The sequence below is a fragment of the Crinia signifera genome, chromosome 5, assembly GCF_055691185.1.
Source record: "Crinia signifera chromosome 5, ASM5569118v1, whole genome shotgun sequence".
Classification (NCBI taxonomy): domain Eukaryota; kingdom Metazoa; phylum Chordata; class Amphibia; order Anura; family Myobatrachidae; genus Crinia; species Crinia signifera.
The window spans coordinates 127,063,033-127,082,242 of record NC_139221.1 but is presented as its reverse complement, the minus strand read 5'-3'; the positions used below and the strand labels follow the sequence as shown (position 1 = coordinate 127,082,242).

The 19,210-nt window shown below is 43.2% G+C and overlaps 1 protein-coding gene across 6 annotated transcripts in view; it reads right to left on the bottom strand.

Annotated features, from left to right (window-relative positions):
* Positions 1–13,716: 13,716 nt before the first annotated feature.
* LOC146080571 (uncharacterized) overlaps positions 13,717–19,210 on the bottom strand; it is a 31,906-nt gene continuing 26,412 nt past the window's right edge. For 2 of the 6 annotated variants that reach the window (XM_083188014.1, XM_083188012.1), the window contains exons 13-14: positions 18,632–18,711; positions 13,723–15,832 (exon numbers count right to left, since the gene is read on the bottom strand). In XM_083188014.1, the coding sequence (XP_083044140.1) occupies positions 15,766–15,832; positions 18,632–18,711 (147 nt within the window). In that variant the 3' untranslated portion in view covers positions 13,723–15,765. Of the gene's footprint in view, positions 15,833–18,631; positions 18,712–19,210 lie in introns of all 6 variants that reach the window. The other 4 variants (XM_083188015.1, XM_083188017.1, XM_083188013.1 and 1 more) reach the window with 4 other exon arrangements.

The following is a 19,210-nucleotide window of genomic DNA, read 5'->3' as shown; positions in this document are numbered from 1 at the left end:
GTTTGAAATGTACACTATACCCCTAGATGAATTCCCTGAGGGGTGTACTTTGCAAAATGGGGTGACTTGTGGGGGGGTTCCACTGTATTGGTGCTTTGGGAGTCTTGCTAATGCAACATGGCACCCACCATTCATTCCACCAAAATCTGTGCTGCCAAATCCAAAAATCACTCCTTCCCTTCTGAGTCCTGCCATGCGCCCAACTGGTATTTTTTGGTCACATGTGAGGCATTGCCGTACTCGGGAGAAATTGGGGCACAGATTTTGGGGTGCTTTGTCTCCTTCATTCCTTGTGAAAATGAAAAATTTTGAGCCAGAACTGCATTTTTGTGTAAAAAAATGTAATTTTTCATTTTCACTGCCCAGTTGTATCAAAATTGGTGAAACCCCTGGGGGTTTGAAATGTACACTATACCCCTAGATGAATTCCCTGAGGGGTGTACTTTGCAAAATGGGGTGACTTGTGGGGGGGTTCCACTGTATTGGTGCAACATAGCACCCACCATTCATTCCACCAAAATCTGTGCTGCAAAATCCAAAAATCACTCCTTCCCTTCTGAGTCCTGCCATGCACCCAACTGGTATTTTTTGGTCACATGTGAGGCATTGCCGTACTCTGGAGAAATGGGGGCACAGATTTTGGGGTGCTTTGTCTCCTTCATTCCTTGTGAAAATGAAAATTTTGAGCCAGAAGTACATTTTTGTGTAAAAAAATTTAATTTTTCATTTTCACAGCCCAGTTGTACCAAAATTGGTGAAACCCCTGGGGGTTTGAAATGTACACTATACCCCTAGATGAATTCCCTGAGGGGTGTACTTTGCAAAATGGGGTGACTTGTGGGGGGGTTCCACTGTATTGGTGCTTTGGGAGTCTTGCTAATGCAACATAGCACCCACCATTCATTCCACCAAAATCTGTGCTGCAAAATCCAAAAATCACTCCTTCCCTTCTGAGTCCTGCCATGCGCCCAACTGGTATTTTTTGGTCACATGTGAGGCATTGCCGTACTCGGGAGAAATTGGGGCACAGACTTTGGGGTGCTTTGTCTCCTTCATTCCTTGTGAAAATGAAAAATCTTGAGCCAGAAGTGCATGTTTGTGTAAAAAAATGTAATTTTTCATTTTCACAGCCCAGTTGTACCAAAATTGGTGAAACCCCTGGGGGTTTGAAATGTACACTATACCCAGATGAATTCCCTGAGGGGTGTACTTTGCAAAATGGGGTGACTTGTGGGGGGGTTCCACTGTATTGGTGCTTTGGGAGTCTTGCTAATGCAACATGGCACCCACCATTCATTCCACCAAAATCTGTGCTGCCAAATCCAAAAATCACTCCTTCCCTTCTGAGTCCTGCCATGCACCCAACTGGTATTTTTTGGTCACATGTGAGGCATTGCCGTACTCGGGAGAAATTGGGGCACAGATTTTGGGGTGCTTTGTCTCCTTCATTCCTTGTGAAAATGAAAAATTTTGAGCCAGAAGTACATTTTTGTGTAAAAAAATGTAATTTTTCATTTTCACAGCCCAGTTGTACCAAAATTGGTGAAACCCCTGGGGGTTTGAAATGTACACTATACCCCTAGATGAATTCCCTGAGGGGTGTAGTTTGCAAAATGGGATCACTTGTGGGGGGGTTCCACTGTATTGGTAATGCAACATAGCACCCACCATTCATTCCACCAAAATCTGTGCTCCAAAATCCAAAAATCACTCCTTCCCTTCTGAGTCCTGCCATGCACCCAACTGGTATTTTTTGGTCACATGTGAGGCATTGCCGTACTCTGGAGAAATGGGGGCACAGATTTTGGGGTGCTTTGTCTCCTTCATTCCTTGTGAAAATGAAAAATTTTGAGCCAGAAGTACATTTTTGTGTAAAAAAATGTAATTTTTCATTTTCACAGCCCAGTTGTACCAAAATTGGTGAAACCCCTGGGGGTTTGAAATGTACACTATACCCCTAGATGAATTCCCTGAGGGGTGTAGTTTGCAAAATGGGGTCACTTGTGGGGGGGGGGTTCCACTGTATTGGTAATGCAACATAGCACCCACCATTCATTCCACCAAAATCTGTGCTCCAAAATCCAAAAATCACTCCTTCCCTTCGAAGTCCTGCCATGCACCCAACTGGTATTTTTTGGTCACATGTGAGGCATTGCCGTACTCTGGAGAAATGGGGGCACAGATTTTGGGGTGCTTTGTCTCCTTCATTCCTTGTGAAAATGAAAAATTTTAAACCAGAAGTACATTTTTGTGTAAAAAAATGTAATTTTTCATTTTCACAGCCCAGTTGTACCAAAATTGGTGAAACCCCTGGGGGTTTGAAATGTACACTATACCCCTAGATGAATTCCCTGAGGGGTGTACTTTGCAAAATGGGGTGACTTGTGGGGGGGTTCCACTGTATTGGTGCTTTGGGAGTCTTGCTAATGCAACATGGCACCCACCATTCATTCCACCAAAATCTGTGCTGCCAAATCCAAAAATCACTCCTTCCCTTCTGAGTCCTGCCATGCGCCCAACTGGTATTTTTTGGTCACATGTGAGGCATTGCCGTACTCGGGAGAAATTGGGGCACAGATTTTGGGGTGCTTTGTCTCCTTCATTCCTTGTGAAAATGAAAAATTTTGAGCCAGAACTGCATTTTTGTGTAAAAAAATGTAATTTTTCATTTTCACTGCCCAGTTGTATCAAAATTGGTGAAACCCCTGGGGGTTTGAAATGTACACTATACCCCTAGATGAATTCCCTGAGGGGTGTACTTTGCAAAATGGGGTGACTTGTGGGGGGGTTCCACTGTATTGGTGCAACATAGCACCCACCATTCATTCCACCAAAATCTGTGCTGCAAAATCCAAAAATCACTCCTTCCCTTCTGAGTCCTGCCATGCACCCAACTGGTATTTTTTGGTCACATGTGAGGCATTGCCGTACTCTGGAGAAATGGGGGCACAGATTTTGGGGTGCTTTGTCTCCTTCATTCCTTGTGAAAATGAAAATTTTGAGCCAGAAGTACATTTTTGTGTAAAAAAATTTAATTTTTCATTTTCACAGCCCAGTTGTACCAAAATTGGTGAAACCCCTGGGGGTTTGAAATGTACACTATACCCCTAGATGAATTCCCTGAGGGGTGTACTTTGCAAAATGGGGTGACTTGTGGGGGGGTTCCACTGTATTGGTGCTTTGGGAGTCTTGCTAATGCAACATAGCACCCACCATTCATTCCACCAAAATCTGTGCTGCAAAATCCAAAAATCACTCCTTCCCTTCTGAGTCCTGCCATGCGCCCAACTGGTATTTTTTGGTCACATGTGAGGCATTGCCGTACTCGGGAGAAATTGGGGCACAGACTTTGGGGTGCTTTGTCTCCTTCATTCCTTGTGAAAATGAAAAATCTTGAGCCAGAAGTGCATGTTTGTGTAAAAAAATGTAATTTTTCATTTTCACAGCCCAGTTGTACCAAAATTGGTGAAACCCCTGGGGGTTTGAAATGTACACTATACCCCTAGATCAGTGGTTCCCAAACTGTGTGCCGTGGCTCCCTGGGGTGCCTCGGGACACTTGCAGGGGTGCCACGGGTTGGTTGTCAAGAACCAATTCAAATTATTTATGATCAATTATTTATGGACAAAACCAGTGCTGGTGGCTGCCAATCATAAAATATGTGTATAATCAGAAGCAAATCATGCCTTTAAAACATAACTGAACCTAAGAATCACATATAAACACCATCTACTTAGTTTTATATATACATATATTTAGGACTAAGGGTGCCGTGGAAAAATTCTGACACTCTAGGGTGCCGCGATTCGAAAAAGATTGGGAACCCCTGCCCTAGATGAATTCCCTGAGGGGTGTACTTTGCAAAATGGGGTGACTTGTGGGGGGGTTCCACTGTATTGGTGCTTTGGGAGTCTTGCTAATGCAACATGGCACCCACCATTCATTCCACCAAAATCTGTGCTGCCAAATCCAAAAATCACTCCTTCCCTTCTGAGTCCTGCCATGCACCCAACTGGTATTTTTTGGTCACATGTGAGGCATTGCCGTACTCGGGAGAAATTGGGGCACAGATTTTGGGGTGCTTTGTCTCCTTCATTCCTTGTGAAAATGAAAAATTTTGAGCCAGAACTGCATTTTTGTGTTAAAAAAATGTAATTTTTCATTTTCACTGCCCAGTTGTATCAAAATTGGTGAAACCCCTGGGGGTTTGAAATGTACACTATACCCCTAGATGAATTCCCTGAGGGGTGTACTTTGCAAAATGGGGTGACTTGTGGGGGGGTTCCACTGTATTGGTGCTTTGGGAGTCTTGCCATTGCAACATGGCACCCACCATTCATTCCACCAAAATCTGTGCTGCCAAATCCAAAAATCACTCCTTCCCTTCTGAGTCCTGCCATGCGCCCAACTGGTATTTTTTGGTCACATGTGAGGCATTGCCGTACTCGGGAGAAATTGGGGCACAGATTTTGGGGTGCTTTGTCTCCTTCATTCCTTGTGAAAATGAAAAATTTTGAGCCAGAACTGCATGTTTGTGTAAAAAAATGTAATTTTCCATTTTCACATCCCAGTTGTACCAAAATTGGTGAAACCCCTGGGGGTTTGAAATGTACACTATACCCCTAGATGAATTCCCTGAGGGGTGTAGATTGCAAAATGGGGTGACTTGTGGGGGAGGTTCCTAACTTTTAGCACTTATGGTGCCTAGAAACCTACATGGTGCCTAAAAAAAAATCTCATAAAAAGGAGGCTCCAAAATCAAGTAGGTGCTCCTTCTATTATGAAGCCTGTGGTTTGGTCAACGTGCACACTAGGGCCACATATAGGATATTTTTGAAAACAAAAGAATTGGGGGAATCAATTTTTAGTCACATTTCTCTAGTAAAATCTACTGTATTCGTTAGAAAAATGTATTCAAATTGAAACTCTGCAAAAAAAAAGAAATTTTGAAATTTCACCTACACTTTGTTTTAATTCCTGTGAAACACCTAAAGGGTTAACAAACTTCCAAAATGCTGTTTTGAATACTGTGAGGGGTGCAGTTTTTGAAATGGCATCATTTATGGGGGTGTCTCACATACAAGTCCCTCAAAGTCACATCAGAACTGAACTGGTCCCTAAAAAAATCAGTGTTTGAAATTTTCTTGAAAATTTGAGAATTTGCTAGTCATATTTGAAGCCTCCTAGTGTCCAAAAAAATGAAAAGGAGGTTGAAATAATGATTGCAACATAAAGTAGACATATGGTCTTTGTTAGTTATTAACTATTTTGAGTGGTATGATTATTTGTCTCACAAGCAGAAAATGTGACATTTTGCATATTGCTAAATTTTCCATTTTTTCACGATATTTTGGTATTTTTCACAAAAAAACACAGACTGTATCGACCAAAATTTACCACTAACTTGAAGTACAATGTGTCACGAGAAAACAATCTCAAAATCACTGGGATAAGTAAAAGCAAAAAAAAGTTATCCCCACTTAAGTGAGACATGTCAGATTTGAAAAAAAGGGCTCTGTCATGAAGGCACAAACTGGCTCTGTCATGAAGGGGTTATACAAACTATGACCAGAGGAACACAGCAGAAACTGTGAGGTCCAATACCACATTCTGCTTTACCATAGCCAGATTACATGCTCACGGGGCCCAGGTCAATATACATATTTGGGAGACCCTATATATGTGTGTGCACATACAGTACGTATATTGTAAGTGTGTGTGTGTATATATATATATATATATATATATATATATATATATATATTCGCACACAACTGCAGCACTTGGCATAAATAAACCGCAGGAAACAAAATGAACAGATCAACAATTCAATGCCATGTGCCACCCAGTCTGTGCTGTCAGTGACAGGATAAGTGTTCGGGGACAAGCCTGTCAGAAACAGAGTAGGTGCATGGACAGGTCTGGTAAGTGACAGGGGGTTGGGATCATTTGGTCTACAGCATGATGGTCGACAGTCATTAGTTCGACATCATTAGGTCGACATGGGAAAAGGTCGACATGGGTCTAGGTCGACATGTTTCTAGGTTGAATGTTCATTACTTCGACAGGTCATTAGTTCGACAATGTTTAGGTCGACAGTCAAAAGGTCGACATGGGGTTTTTCACTGTTTTTTTACCTGAATGTCAACACAGTCGACATGGACACAGTTCAAAGTGCACCGCATCCCCTCGCATCGCTCGCGATGCATCGGGCACAGTGCCTCACTGCGCTTGGCACACTATTTTATTCTCCCACCACGCCCTAGTGGATGGTAGGGCATGAAATACCGCCTGTCGGCACATGTCGGCTAAAAAAAACCAGTGAAAAACCCCATGTCGACCTTTTGACTGTTGACCAAGACAATGTCGAACTAATGACTTTTCGACCTAGAACCATGTCAACCTTTTCCTATGACAACCTAGACCCATGTTGACCTAATGACAGTCGACCATCATGCTGTAGACCAAATGACCACATCCAGTGACAGAATGAGTATGTAAGGACAGGTCTGGTGGTGACAGGGTAAGTGTCTGTAGGACAGATGTTGTGGTTGATCAGGTGAGAGAGTCTGTGTAGGTAGGTCTGGGCACAGCACATCCCCCTCTTTTTGATAGTCTCCTCTCACAGCATTCCCACATCTCTTCTAATATTCACCTTAGATTACTATCCCCATTTAATATTAGCCAGCACCACATCATAGTGCTCCTCCATTATACACCACAATGCCCCCCTCACAGGCACTACCATTTAACAGGTGAAGAAAATTGGTGCTTTATTCAACATTAATGAGTGACGGATCACATTCCGCAGGATACACAATTAAACAATTCAGATGGCTTACCTAAAATTCCCCCATGAGTTCCTATGAGCCATATGTGGCATTCCACGCGTGCTACAAGTAGGCTGTCTGTAGCGTCCTACTGTATGCTTGCCCAATGGCTAGTCTGCACATGACAATTTCACCTGACAGGATCTCTGTGCCTGGAAAGCTTTGCTGAAGCCGTACTAGCTGTACCTCATTCGCAGCAATGGGTACTGTACTGTATCGGCTCAGAGAACGGTCAGTCATTTGACAGGTATTTAAAAAATCTAATACCCGCCACTGCACTGGCCATCCCACAGCGCTGCTCATCACACCGCCTGGCCAGGTCAGCACTCGCCGGCGCTGCCAGCTATTTAAAGCGCCAGGACCCGCTGCACGCTCCGGCATCCCCCTGCTGCTCCCCTAATCAGTCTGGAGGTCGGATGTGATCTTATGTGCTGGCCGTCCGACCTCCCTGATCCGATGCGCACGGGACCGTGCATCGGATCGGATGTCACACATCTGCGATTTTGGGACGATTTCAGATGGTTATCGGCCCAAAGTGCCGAAATTGGATGAAATCGTCCCAAAAACGCGTAGTGTATGGGGGCCTTAACTCTCTCTGCACATGTTACATCTGCCCCACCTGCAGTGCACATGGTATTGCCCATTTTGAGAACAAATTTGTACTGCGATTAGATCTGAATAAGGGGCCAAGTGCATAGTGGAGTGTGGGACATGTCACAAAATTAGTATTTAAAGAATTCTACATATTTCAATAGAACAGCAGCTGCTGCGTGAGGCAGGACCATGCTATGCTCATTCAGCACGGACGTGGTTCTCGTCTTATTGCAATTAACCCTAAGAAACCATAATATGAAACATTTGTTTACTGCTTTAAAGCTGTGTATCATAGCACTGGGCTGAAATGTCACAATGATTTATAGGTGGGCTGAAATGTCACAATGATTTATAGGTTTCAGTACAAACTAAACTTAAGGTGGTACACACGGGGGGGCGATTATAGCAAATATCACTGGAAATATGGTCGCTGAGCGACCATATTGCCAGTGATTGGAGTGTGTACGGCGATAAATCGTCGGGTGCGCGCTCCCGTTTTCAGCCCCAGAATGGTCGCTGGTCGGAGGAGTATGCTCCATCGACCAGCGACATCCCCTGCCTCTTCTCCTGGCAGTGTGACATTTTCATCTGCAACCATCTCTGGTCGCAGATGAAAACAGGACACTGAGCAATATGATTGCTGAGCAATATATTGCCAGTGATCATATTGCCCCGTGTGTACGCACCTTTAGACATTGCATACAGATAACAGGGATAACTGGTAGACTATAGTTATACCGCCAAGTTGTATCACTAAGGGTATGCAATATAGACCCATGGGGGTACATTTACTAATATATCAATTTTAGTTTGATTTAAAAAAAAAAAAAATGAGAACAGAAAAAAATTGATTTATTTTTACTTTTAGTAAATCTGTAACATGTAAAATTTACAATAATTAAATAAAATCATTAGAAGACACAAAATAGACCTGTAGTAAATACACCCCAAATAGTTTATTTGGCTCATGTATCTCCTATCCTTTATAAAAGCATCGCTAGATTCTGTACTCTCCATCTTTGGAGGAGCCACTCTGCGCAATCCCCACACAAAACAAATGTGACTAACATTTCACACTACTCATTCCAAACCACTGAAGGCTAGACGAGGGCAATCTGGGTTGGGTGCAAATAGAAGGTGGCATCCCATGAAGATGGCAGTTTATTCCCCAATAACATTGGCAGCATTGACTCACGTGCCAGGAGTACCTTGCAGGCTTTCCTATGATTCCAGCTGGCCATGCACTAAAACAACTTTTATCCAACTACTGTAGTTGGTTGGTTGGAATGAAAATCTGGTAATATGTGGGAGACAATGACAATCAACCATTTGTTACCAAACACTGAAAAATGGACAAACTCTTGTTTAAATGATGTTGTTTTATTAAAACAAATTGTCTGAGTGACCAGTTTTTTTATCCCTTTGTTACCAGATTTTCATTCCAACCAGCCAACTAGTTGGGTGAAAGTTGGTCTAGTGTTTGGACAGTTTTATTAGATAAAGGAGAAGCTGGTATACTTAATGGATGATAAAGTGTAGCTGTACATACTGTAGCTACAAGGTTCCTACCCAGGAAGAATCTTAATTGTAAGCATCAACTTCCTGTTAAATGAGAAATCCGGATGATAGGTTGAAAATGTATAAGAAGACAGTCAATAGGATGACATTGACAAAATATCAATATATTAACATGGCAATGATCGACACATGATCAGTATTTCAGGTTTTTGTTCTTAATTTTTTTTTATACTTTACCATTCTCAATCTTAATCCAGGTGTATGTTAACCTGAGGCATGGGGAGCAAAAAGAGCCAAAATGTGAGGGTATGCTCTACTACAGCAATTGGCTGCCAACCTGCTCAGGTGTTGACATTAAAACACACACACACACAAAAAATGCATGTTGACCTTTTGCTAATGTTGACATTTCATTAATGTTGACATTTTGACCAAGACACGGCCAATCTTGTGATTTATACCCATGTCACCTTTCATACATCCAGTAATATAAAGCTGGCTGATCCACTTTGTGTCGGCTGATTTCTCTGTACAACTGGCCAGCAGACTGCATACAGTACATTGCATACCACTATGGCAGACAGCAGTGGGCATGATAAACATCACCAGATTTGCTCACCATCAGTTTTCAAGAAAATGACAATTCTATTTTTACACCAGTACATCTTCCATTGTTAGATGTAGCGTATCAGGATGTGTTTCCTGGTTTTCATCACAAATATCATGCAGGTTGTGAAATATTGATCATTTTATAAAGCTGGCTTTGTCATGCTCCATCTGTCTAGTTACTGCCACTGCTATTGATTCTCCAGTGTCCAGGCACTCCCAATGCTACCAGTGATTCTGGTTTCCTCCCCTTTGTTAATGCGGTGGAGGCACACATTAGATAATGGCAGCACATAAGACAGCCCACTCTTTTCTTCATCCGTGTGTGATGCAGGCAAGATACTGTACTAATAAATGCTACAGCAATTTCTTGTATGTACGGTAACTCATCTATTGTGTAGAAGTGACAAATGAGCACGGCCCCCTCGGGAGGAGAACCTGATGAGCAGCAGATGGACAGTCGCACACACTCCCATCACTCTCCAGATGCTGCAGGCGGATGATCACTCAGCAGCACAGGGTGGTAAAGATTTATGGTAATTATAGATTGGACTGCATGTTACTGACAATGTACTGCATTATACTAGAACAATAATTCGTCATCTAAACATCAGTTCATAAATCACAATGTTTGCCAATCCTAAATTCTTTTCCAGGACATTTTGTATGACAGAATATAGAAAAACCAGAGAACTATTAGGGCCTACACACGTAGCAATTGAGGGGCTTATTTAAGCAATGTGACTAGTCTCTGCTGGAGATAAGCCGGCAGCCATCCCCAGCGTCTCACAAGAATATTCTTACTTGCAGTGTCTATTTGGTCGAGCGATAGCGTCACTGCGGGACCACACATCGCTGTGTACACAAAGGGCGAATCAGGGTCACATTCTAAGCAATTTTGGCAATGTAGTCAAAGGGGGGTATGCAATGTGCCGCCGCTATTTCCGACATGGGAAATAGCGGCGGCTCCCTATTCAATGCTGTCGTTAATGACAGCATTGATGCAGGATCACGGCAGAACAGGCCCGACTTCATAAGCAATCGGGCCCGTCCTGCCGATAATGGGCATGGATTGTCGCTATCCCGGCCGCAGATCAACAATCCACAGCCGTTTTCGCGGTCATGCCCCCCTTGCACCAAGCGGCAGGCGGGACATTGAATCCCGTCTGTTGTTATGCGGTCAATCTGACCGCAAATGGGCCAGGATCATGGCTGTCGGCGGGGATCGACAGCCATGATCCCAGATTGCATACCCCCAAAATCGGTTAGATGAATCTTCCCTTCTGTACACGGTATAAGTTTTCCCCCCAGCACCCTGAATGATAACAGTAACAAGATATAAATCCTATTATAGTTTCATTCAGGGGGCTGGGGGAAAACTAAGTGTGTCTTTCTTCGATAGGAGTGCTGTTACCTTAACTGCTAACTGATATTTATGTGTCATAAATGCGGCATCTCTATATAAATCCCAGGCAAGCGTCTGTGTGTTCAGGCTGATCTGGAGAACCACTGGACAGATTTTGATGCAGTTTCACCATTTTATAGAGCATCGAGGAAGGTTTAGGTAAAACACTAATCTATGATAAAAGGAGAGCGGAGTAGTGATGATTTTAGAAAGAGTGACTATTTCAGTAAAAGAATGGTAGTGCTCTACACTGCACACAATGGCCAAGAGTGGTACTGCAGTAGCTGTGGTCTAATAGAAGGCTACAGGGCCAGAATGGAATGGGATCATTCGTCAGAATGAATTTAGGTCTACAGTCATTAGGTCGACCCCACTAGGTCGACTGGCAGGAAGGTCGACCTGACTTAAGGTCGACATGGGCCAAGGTCGACATGACTTAAGGTCGAATTTGCATAAAGGTCGACATGATGAAGGTCGACTGGTCATAAGGTCGACATGGGTTTTTCACTGTTTTTTGATCCGAATGTCGACACAGTCGACATGGACACAGTTGGCAATGAGAATCGGACCCTCGCATCGCTCGCAATGCTTCGGACTATTTTATTCTCCCACCACGCCCTAGTGGATGGTAGGGCATGAAATACCGCCTGTCGGCACATGTCGGCTCAAAAAACAGTGAAAAACCCATGTCGACCTTATGACCAGTCGACCTTCCTCATGTCGACCTTTATGCAAATTCGACCTTAAGTCATGTCGACCTTGGCCCATGTCGACCTTAAGTCAGGTCGACCTTCCTGCCAGTCGACCTAGTGGGGTCGACCTAATGACTGTAGACCTAAGTTCATTCTAATAGATGACCGCATCCCGCCAGAATTAATCACAGCTCATTCTTCACATATGTCCCTGCCCCATCTCTCCTTAATCATAACTCCCAACTTTGCAGCATTTCGAAGAGGAACGCGTGCGCGAAAATTAGGGGCATGGCTATTGGGAAAGGGGCGTGTCCTTTAATAGCTTCTTCCCACTAGGCCGCGCCCCCTGCTTGCAGGAATAGACGCTCAGCGTTTATTCACCGCTGCTCACCAGCTGTCAGGGGGGACTCCCAACAGCTCCCCCCCCCCGCCATGGGAACGTCCCCAAAAACCGGGACGTTCCCGCGGTTATCGGGACTGTTGGGAGATATGCCTTAATGCTTCTCCTTCACCTGCTTCCATGAGTCATCAATAATATAGGCAAGTCTTTTCCATGAGTGGCTCTGTACCCTGACCCCCAACTCCCCATGCAGGAGTGCCTCTGCATCATACTTCTCATGTGTACCTATTGTCACTCCTCCCCATACCTCTGCCCCAGCAAGAGTGCCTCTGGCCCCTCCTCCATATGACTGCCTCTGAGTCCTACTTCCCCATGTGCACCTATCATCTTCCCTCCCCATATGTACCTCTGCCTCATTAAGCATTCCTCTGACCCCCCTCCCCATGATTGCCTCTGCATCATACCGCTCATGTGCACCCAGAGCCGGCCCTAGCCTAAATGATGCCCCCTAGCACCGCCACTAGTTCCGCCTCTGACACTGCTCCCCTTTCCCAGCACCATCAACCCTCATCATAGCAGTCATCATTTTGGTGCTCCTACCTGCAATATTTTAAATAGAAACAGTGCACACATTTGGTGCGCAGCCCAAATAGGGGTGCGTTCTGGCTGGGAAGGGGCATGGCCACACAATTTTACACCCAATTCAAATTATGCCACACAGTAGTGCAAATTTATTCACATTATATCATGTGATAGTGTCCCTTATTCATGTTACATCACATTGTAGTACCACTTTACCTTATATACATTACTCATCACATTATACCCTTAGAAAAAAATCCTGAGAAAATATTGTATTTTAACCACCTCCATGGCCACACTGCAACCCAGCACAAAGCAGTGTGTGCTGGGCAGAGGAGAAGAGCTGCAGCTGCTGCTGTCACTTAAGGGGAGGGGGCCCAGGGCCCCCACTGGGCCCTCCCATCAGACTTTGGCCTGGGTAATTTGTACCCCCTACCCCTTTCTCTCGGCACCCCTGATAATACCACACAGTATACCCTTACACATGACACACATTATTTATGTCCTTATAACCATAATGCCCCTTACACATTATGCCAACCTTTATTAATGCCCTTCATACACATGACACACATAATGCCCCTTACACATATGTTGAAAATTATTAATGCCCTTTATACACACGACACACATAATGCCCCTTACACATATGTTGCACATTATTAATGCCCTTATACACATGACACACAAAATGCCCATTACACATATGTCGCACATTATTAATGCCCTTATACACATGACACACATAATGCTTGTTACACATATGTCGCACATTATTAATGCATTTATAAATGACACACATAATGCCCCTTACACATATGCTGAACACTATTGCACAACCAACCCACCCGCAGACAGCACTCGCACAGCCGCTAATACTGTGACCTCTGCTTGGATTCAGATGTTTCCTCATACATCTTGTCTCAATAGGCCATGCAGCTCCTGGCCAGTTCTGCTAACGTTGGGTGCCTTTTTTGCTGAAAATTCGTCTTATTTGCATTGTTATGACCAGCACACACAAGGGGGTTCCGATGATTAAAATGATATGTGGCATGCCTATATTTTGTGTGCGACTGTGGCTGTACCTGCATACGGAATGCTATGTTACAGTGATTTCCATGAATACACTATTTCATATGCAGATACAGCCTCACTCACACACAGAATATAGGCATGCTGCATATCATTTTAATCAGCAGAAGCTGCTGATGCCCCTAGGAATTCCAAATGCCCTAGGCAATTGCCTAGTGTGCCTATGCCTAAGGCCGGCCCTGTGTGCACCTACCATCTTCCATATGTACTTCTGCCACCCCATATGGACCTATCATCTCCCCTATCCATAGGCCTCTGACCACTACCTCTCCATGTAAACCAGTCATCTCCCTTCTCCATATGTTTCTCTACCCCTTGCCTGACCAAGCATGCCCCAGCCTCCTACTTCCCTATGTGCACCTAAAAGATTCCCCCCATCTTCCTTTCTGTAATTCTGCTATGGTCACATTCCTAATGTGCCTAAAGTTGCATTTGCCCTAGATGTCTATAAGTATAGAGAAGTTTGGACAGTGATCATGCTAATCCCTGATAAAACATCAAAATGGTCATTTTGACAATCTGCTTCTAGGATAACCCTATTCCTAACCACAGTGTCAACATTTTTCATTTGACAAAATCATAAAAGTTAAAAATTCTGGTGCCTAGTTGAGAACTGCCTACTAAGCTGTTAAGAGTGATGTACTGGTTTAGGGATACAGTCATTTGGTCTACAGCATGTTGGTCGACAAGCATTGGGTCGACACCGTTAGGTTGACATGGGGATAGGTGGACATGGGTCTAGGTCAACAGGGCATTAGGTCGACATGGTGTTTTTCACAGTTCGCATATCGGCTCAAAAAACAGTGAAAAACACCATGTCGACCTAGACATTGTCGACCTAACACAGGAGTGCCTCTGCACCGTGCCCGAAGCATCGCGAGCGAAGCGAGGGGATGCAGTCCACTTGAAACTGTGTCCATGTTGACATTGGGGTATAAAAACTGTGGAAAAACCCATGTCGACCTTTTGACTGTTGACCTAATGCTTATGACGACCAATTGAACTGTGGACCTAGACCCATGTCGACCAACATGCTGTACACCAAACGATCCCAAGCCCTGGTTTAAGAGGTGCCTAACAGAATACATGATACCGGGAAGGGGTACTTTGATTAGCATTATGCCTGTGTCATATACTTTTGCTAAGCTGACAGCCCATTTTCCATTTTGATACTTTTTTTTGGCATCAAAACAAATAAAGTTACTCATAAGACTAATGGTGGCTCCCTGTGATTGGTGTGAGTGTAGTCCCTTTCCTGTTCCATATTAGAATACACTACACATACATATGAAACAGTAGGTGAGCTCTGTCTGTGAAGGCGATATTGTGGGGACCAGTAGCACAGCGTTCCAGCAGGTTCATGGAGGTAGGGCAGATTTCGCCCTCGATCTTGGTCCTGATTTGACTGCCACAAACTGCCAAACAGAAGGGATTTTAGCAAAGGCAAAGAACTAATATAGTACACATCATGCTTTATATAAATTCAGTTTTTTTTTATATTTTTATTAGATACTGTTTTCTAGAAAAAATTTAAGAATTCTTCAGCATAAATGTAAAAGTTCAATAAAGTATAAAAATATATAATTTATGTAGCTCAGCTGCCTCTTAACACAATTGAAAAGTAAATGAAAGAAAAATGGTAACTGGTCCTTCATGATGCTTTTCTAAGAACAGGCTGCAATCCGTTCTCAAGTTAATAAATCAGTAATCTGTGTGTGGTGTTCCTGGCGGTCGACGCGCCACAGCTGAGACATAGGGCGGTATTCAATGCCGCCGGCGAGGGGGTTGCTGCAGCGAAGGTGGCTTGTTTTCGGCAAGGATCACCGAAAACAAGCAAGCGGTCCAACTACCGGCCGACCACTATATTTTATGTTACGGAGAAATCCTTGCCGTCCTCTGAAATACAGTGAGCCTGATGCATATATTGACAAGCCTCCACTGTTTCCACCTAGCTGAAAAGAACCAGCGAGTTGGAAACGGCGAGTAAAAGGGGGTCAGTTGAATACTGACCCTCGAGCTATCAGCACTGCTCGTCATCATAGCTCGCCACGTGGCATTGAATATACCCCATAGTATACATAGAGTCTGAGAACAGGTTGGTGGCACCTATGGTACTTTTTCCTTTTGATCAGAAAGAATCTTTAGCGCCCACTCACACAGGTCTGCCGGCATCCTGCAGAGAGAGAGACAGAATGTTACAATATAGTACAGACAGTAGTGTGTTAAGGTTCCGTTGCAGTACATGTGATAAGATGCTACCAGAATGACAAGTGTAAAGAGGCATTAGATCTTAATTTGTTCCAATGAGAATCAGTCTACCTAGAAGTGTGTTTTGCTCTCACAAATATATGCTTCTCTAAGGATGGCAAAGAGGAGGATAATGCACAAACCAAATAAGTCTGAAAATACATAAATATACATATGGATAGGAAAGGGGGGGATTGGGGTGCGCTACTCAATGTGAAATCTGTACCTCCCAAAACACAATTATTAATATAACATTTATTTAAAATTTCATTTCCTTGAGTTTTCGTCCACAATGATTAGGCCCAGTCCATGTCTGGAAAAATATTTCTTTTATTAAAGATCAGAAACCCGACGCGTTTCGTCTAAAAGACTTCATCAGGGGTGATAACGATTGGAAAAGATAAATTCGTACAGCTGATCCTGGTATGGAAAATTTCTGCTGATCGAATAATGTATTAAATCACAAATTTGGTCTAAATGGTAAGATCCAATAGTGGACTTTTTCTGGACTTTGATGAGTTGGTAGAAATCCTTTATATTATTAATAATATCAGGAAAGTGTTTTTCTATGACCTCCTCGCTCTGCATCCAAAGTGGGATGCAGTCCCACTTTGGATGCAGAGCGAGGAGGTCATAGAAAAACACTTTCCTGATATTATTAATAATATAAAGGATTTCTACCAACTCATCAAAGTCCAGAAAAAGTCCACTATTGGATCTTACCATTTAGACCAAATTTGTGATTTAATACATTATTCGATCAGCAGAAATTTTCCATACCAGGATCAGCTGTACGAATTTATCTTTTCCAATCGTTATCACCCCTGATGAAGTCTTTTAGACGAAACGCGTCGGGTTTCTGATCTTTAATAAAAGAAATATTTTTCCAGACATGGACTGGGCCTAATCATTGTGGACGAAAACTCAAGGAAATGAAATTTTAAATAAATGTTATATTAATAATTGTGTTTTGGGAGGTACAGATTTCACATTGAGTAGCGCACCCCAATCCCCCCCTTTCCTATCCATTACTATACTGTTCCTCACTAACAGGAGGAATTTTGGTGGTGCTGCACACACAAATTAGCGCCAAAAGAGTCAACCCCTTTCTTCCGTATAAATATACATATATTTAATATGTCTGAAAAGACTTGCAATGGTTTACAAACCCAATAGAGACAGTCAGGTGTACAGCATTCACTACAATTAAGCCGGGATCACGCTGAATCGAGCTCGGATTTATTTTGTTTGTTTAAAGATACTTAAAAAAAAAAAAACTTTATTGGGGTCTACGTAAGTAATAATTAGTAAAAAAAAAACTGTTACCATATATGAAATAAGCATTTGTCTTTAAAAAAGGTATTTAGTACTGCTCCATAAAATACACACAATGGTTTACAGCTCAATAAAAGCTACACAACATCAGAAAGTTTTCCTTACTGATGAATATGTTAGATGCACAGTATAATATACATGTATTCTATAAATCACCAGAAGTTTTAACCCTTTGAGTGCCAACATTTCTGCAAAATATCAGCTAAAAATGGCAACGTCGCTCACATTTGTTATATAAATTCAAATAACATGTTTCGGGAAAAAAAGATTATATTTCTTATATAAAAGGTAAACTTTGCAGGTCATTTTAATGAATAAAAAGTGTTTGCTTGGCAATTTTCACAAATTCCCTTGGGTTAAAGTCTAAGGGCCGTATTCAATGAAATTATTCGCTGCACAGTCGCCACTGCCTGCCGTGTTCCGGAGCCTCGCTGTCCCCCCCTATTCAACGTCGCAGGGGCTCGCTGCCCCTGACGGCGAGTCTGAACCCCTGCGGCGTCTGAGGACGGTGGCAGGCAGGGAGCCTGAGGACGGCGGCAGGCAGGGAGATGGAATTCTCCCTGCCTGCCCCAGAACGTATGTGGGGGGGGGGAGGTGGGCTCCCTTGGAGCCAGGCAGCACAGGCTGCCCCCCGGGAGAGCCAGCAGGGGACCAGGTATTCACTGCACCCGATCGTGCATATGTAATGATCGGGAGCAGTGAATATATGAATATCTAATGAGCGGCTCTCGGCTCCCGGCCCCCTGCTGGCTGCTTTGTGTAAAAAAAAAAAATATATATTTTTTAAATTAAATATATATTCATGTGCAAGCACATGAATAAAAATAGCATGCCACTTCTCAGAATAAAATTCCAGATTTTTTTACACCAAATGTAAAACAACAACTTTATTTTAAAAGTTCACATTCCACTTCACCATGAAAAGATGGCGATTTGCTACACGGCGAAAATCACTTAGAAAGACGGCTAGAAGTGCACGTTGAATAGGGTGATTCGCTTTCTGACCCAAAAAAAATCACCTTCCAACACGAAAATAGCACAAATTATCCTCATTGAATACTGCCCTACATATTGTAGCAGTCTCACCAATGCATGTAAGGCAGGCCTGTCCAACCTATGGCCCTCCAGCTATTGTCCAACTACATATGCCATCATACACTGCCAGTCATATCAGTTCCTAATAGCAGGTGGTAGGGCATGCCGGGTCGTAATTTCACAACAGCTGGAGAGCCGTAAATTGGCCAGGAGCGATGTAATGGTTGGTTCAAATGAATACTGAAAAGGGATGCACAAGAACACATATGATAGAAAATGATTACACCCTGGTAAGGAAAAGTCCCAAGTATCAAGTGAAACAGTCTGTGTACCTAGCCTATACGATGTAACTCACCGTATAGCATTCACGCGGGCACAGAGGTCAGCAGTAGGAGGCTTGTATATATACTGAAAAGGTGTCCCATCATTGTGAGTCTGCACAAGAAATAGGATCACAATCCAGCTATTTAGTGATTACACAATCTCGGATACTGTACAGACACAAATAAATAAGGAAACTTCTACCTCCAATTAGAAGCGATAATTATTCCACCTTTAAGGGGCTACTATTGCAATCTTATGGTCATTACCGTGCTATACAATTATAGTCAGTTTATTTGATGGGTTATGCTTCCTGAAGTATAATCCAGAAATACAATCCCATGGACAATGTATACATGTAATGCGTCCCCTCGCATGGCCCGCCATGCTTTGACCACGCGACCTTGCTGCGCTCGGCACACTATCCTATTCTCACTCTATGTCCACTTGGATGCTAAAGAATGAACAAAGTCGATTTAAAAAAACAAAACATAAAAAATGTGTGTTAACCATCTCTATGTCAAGCTTTTGCTTGTGTGGACTTTGAGTATGTCGACCATTTAAAGGTGTCTACCTACCCACTGTCATCCATTAATGATCAACCTAATGACTG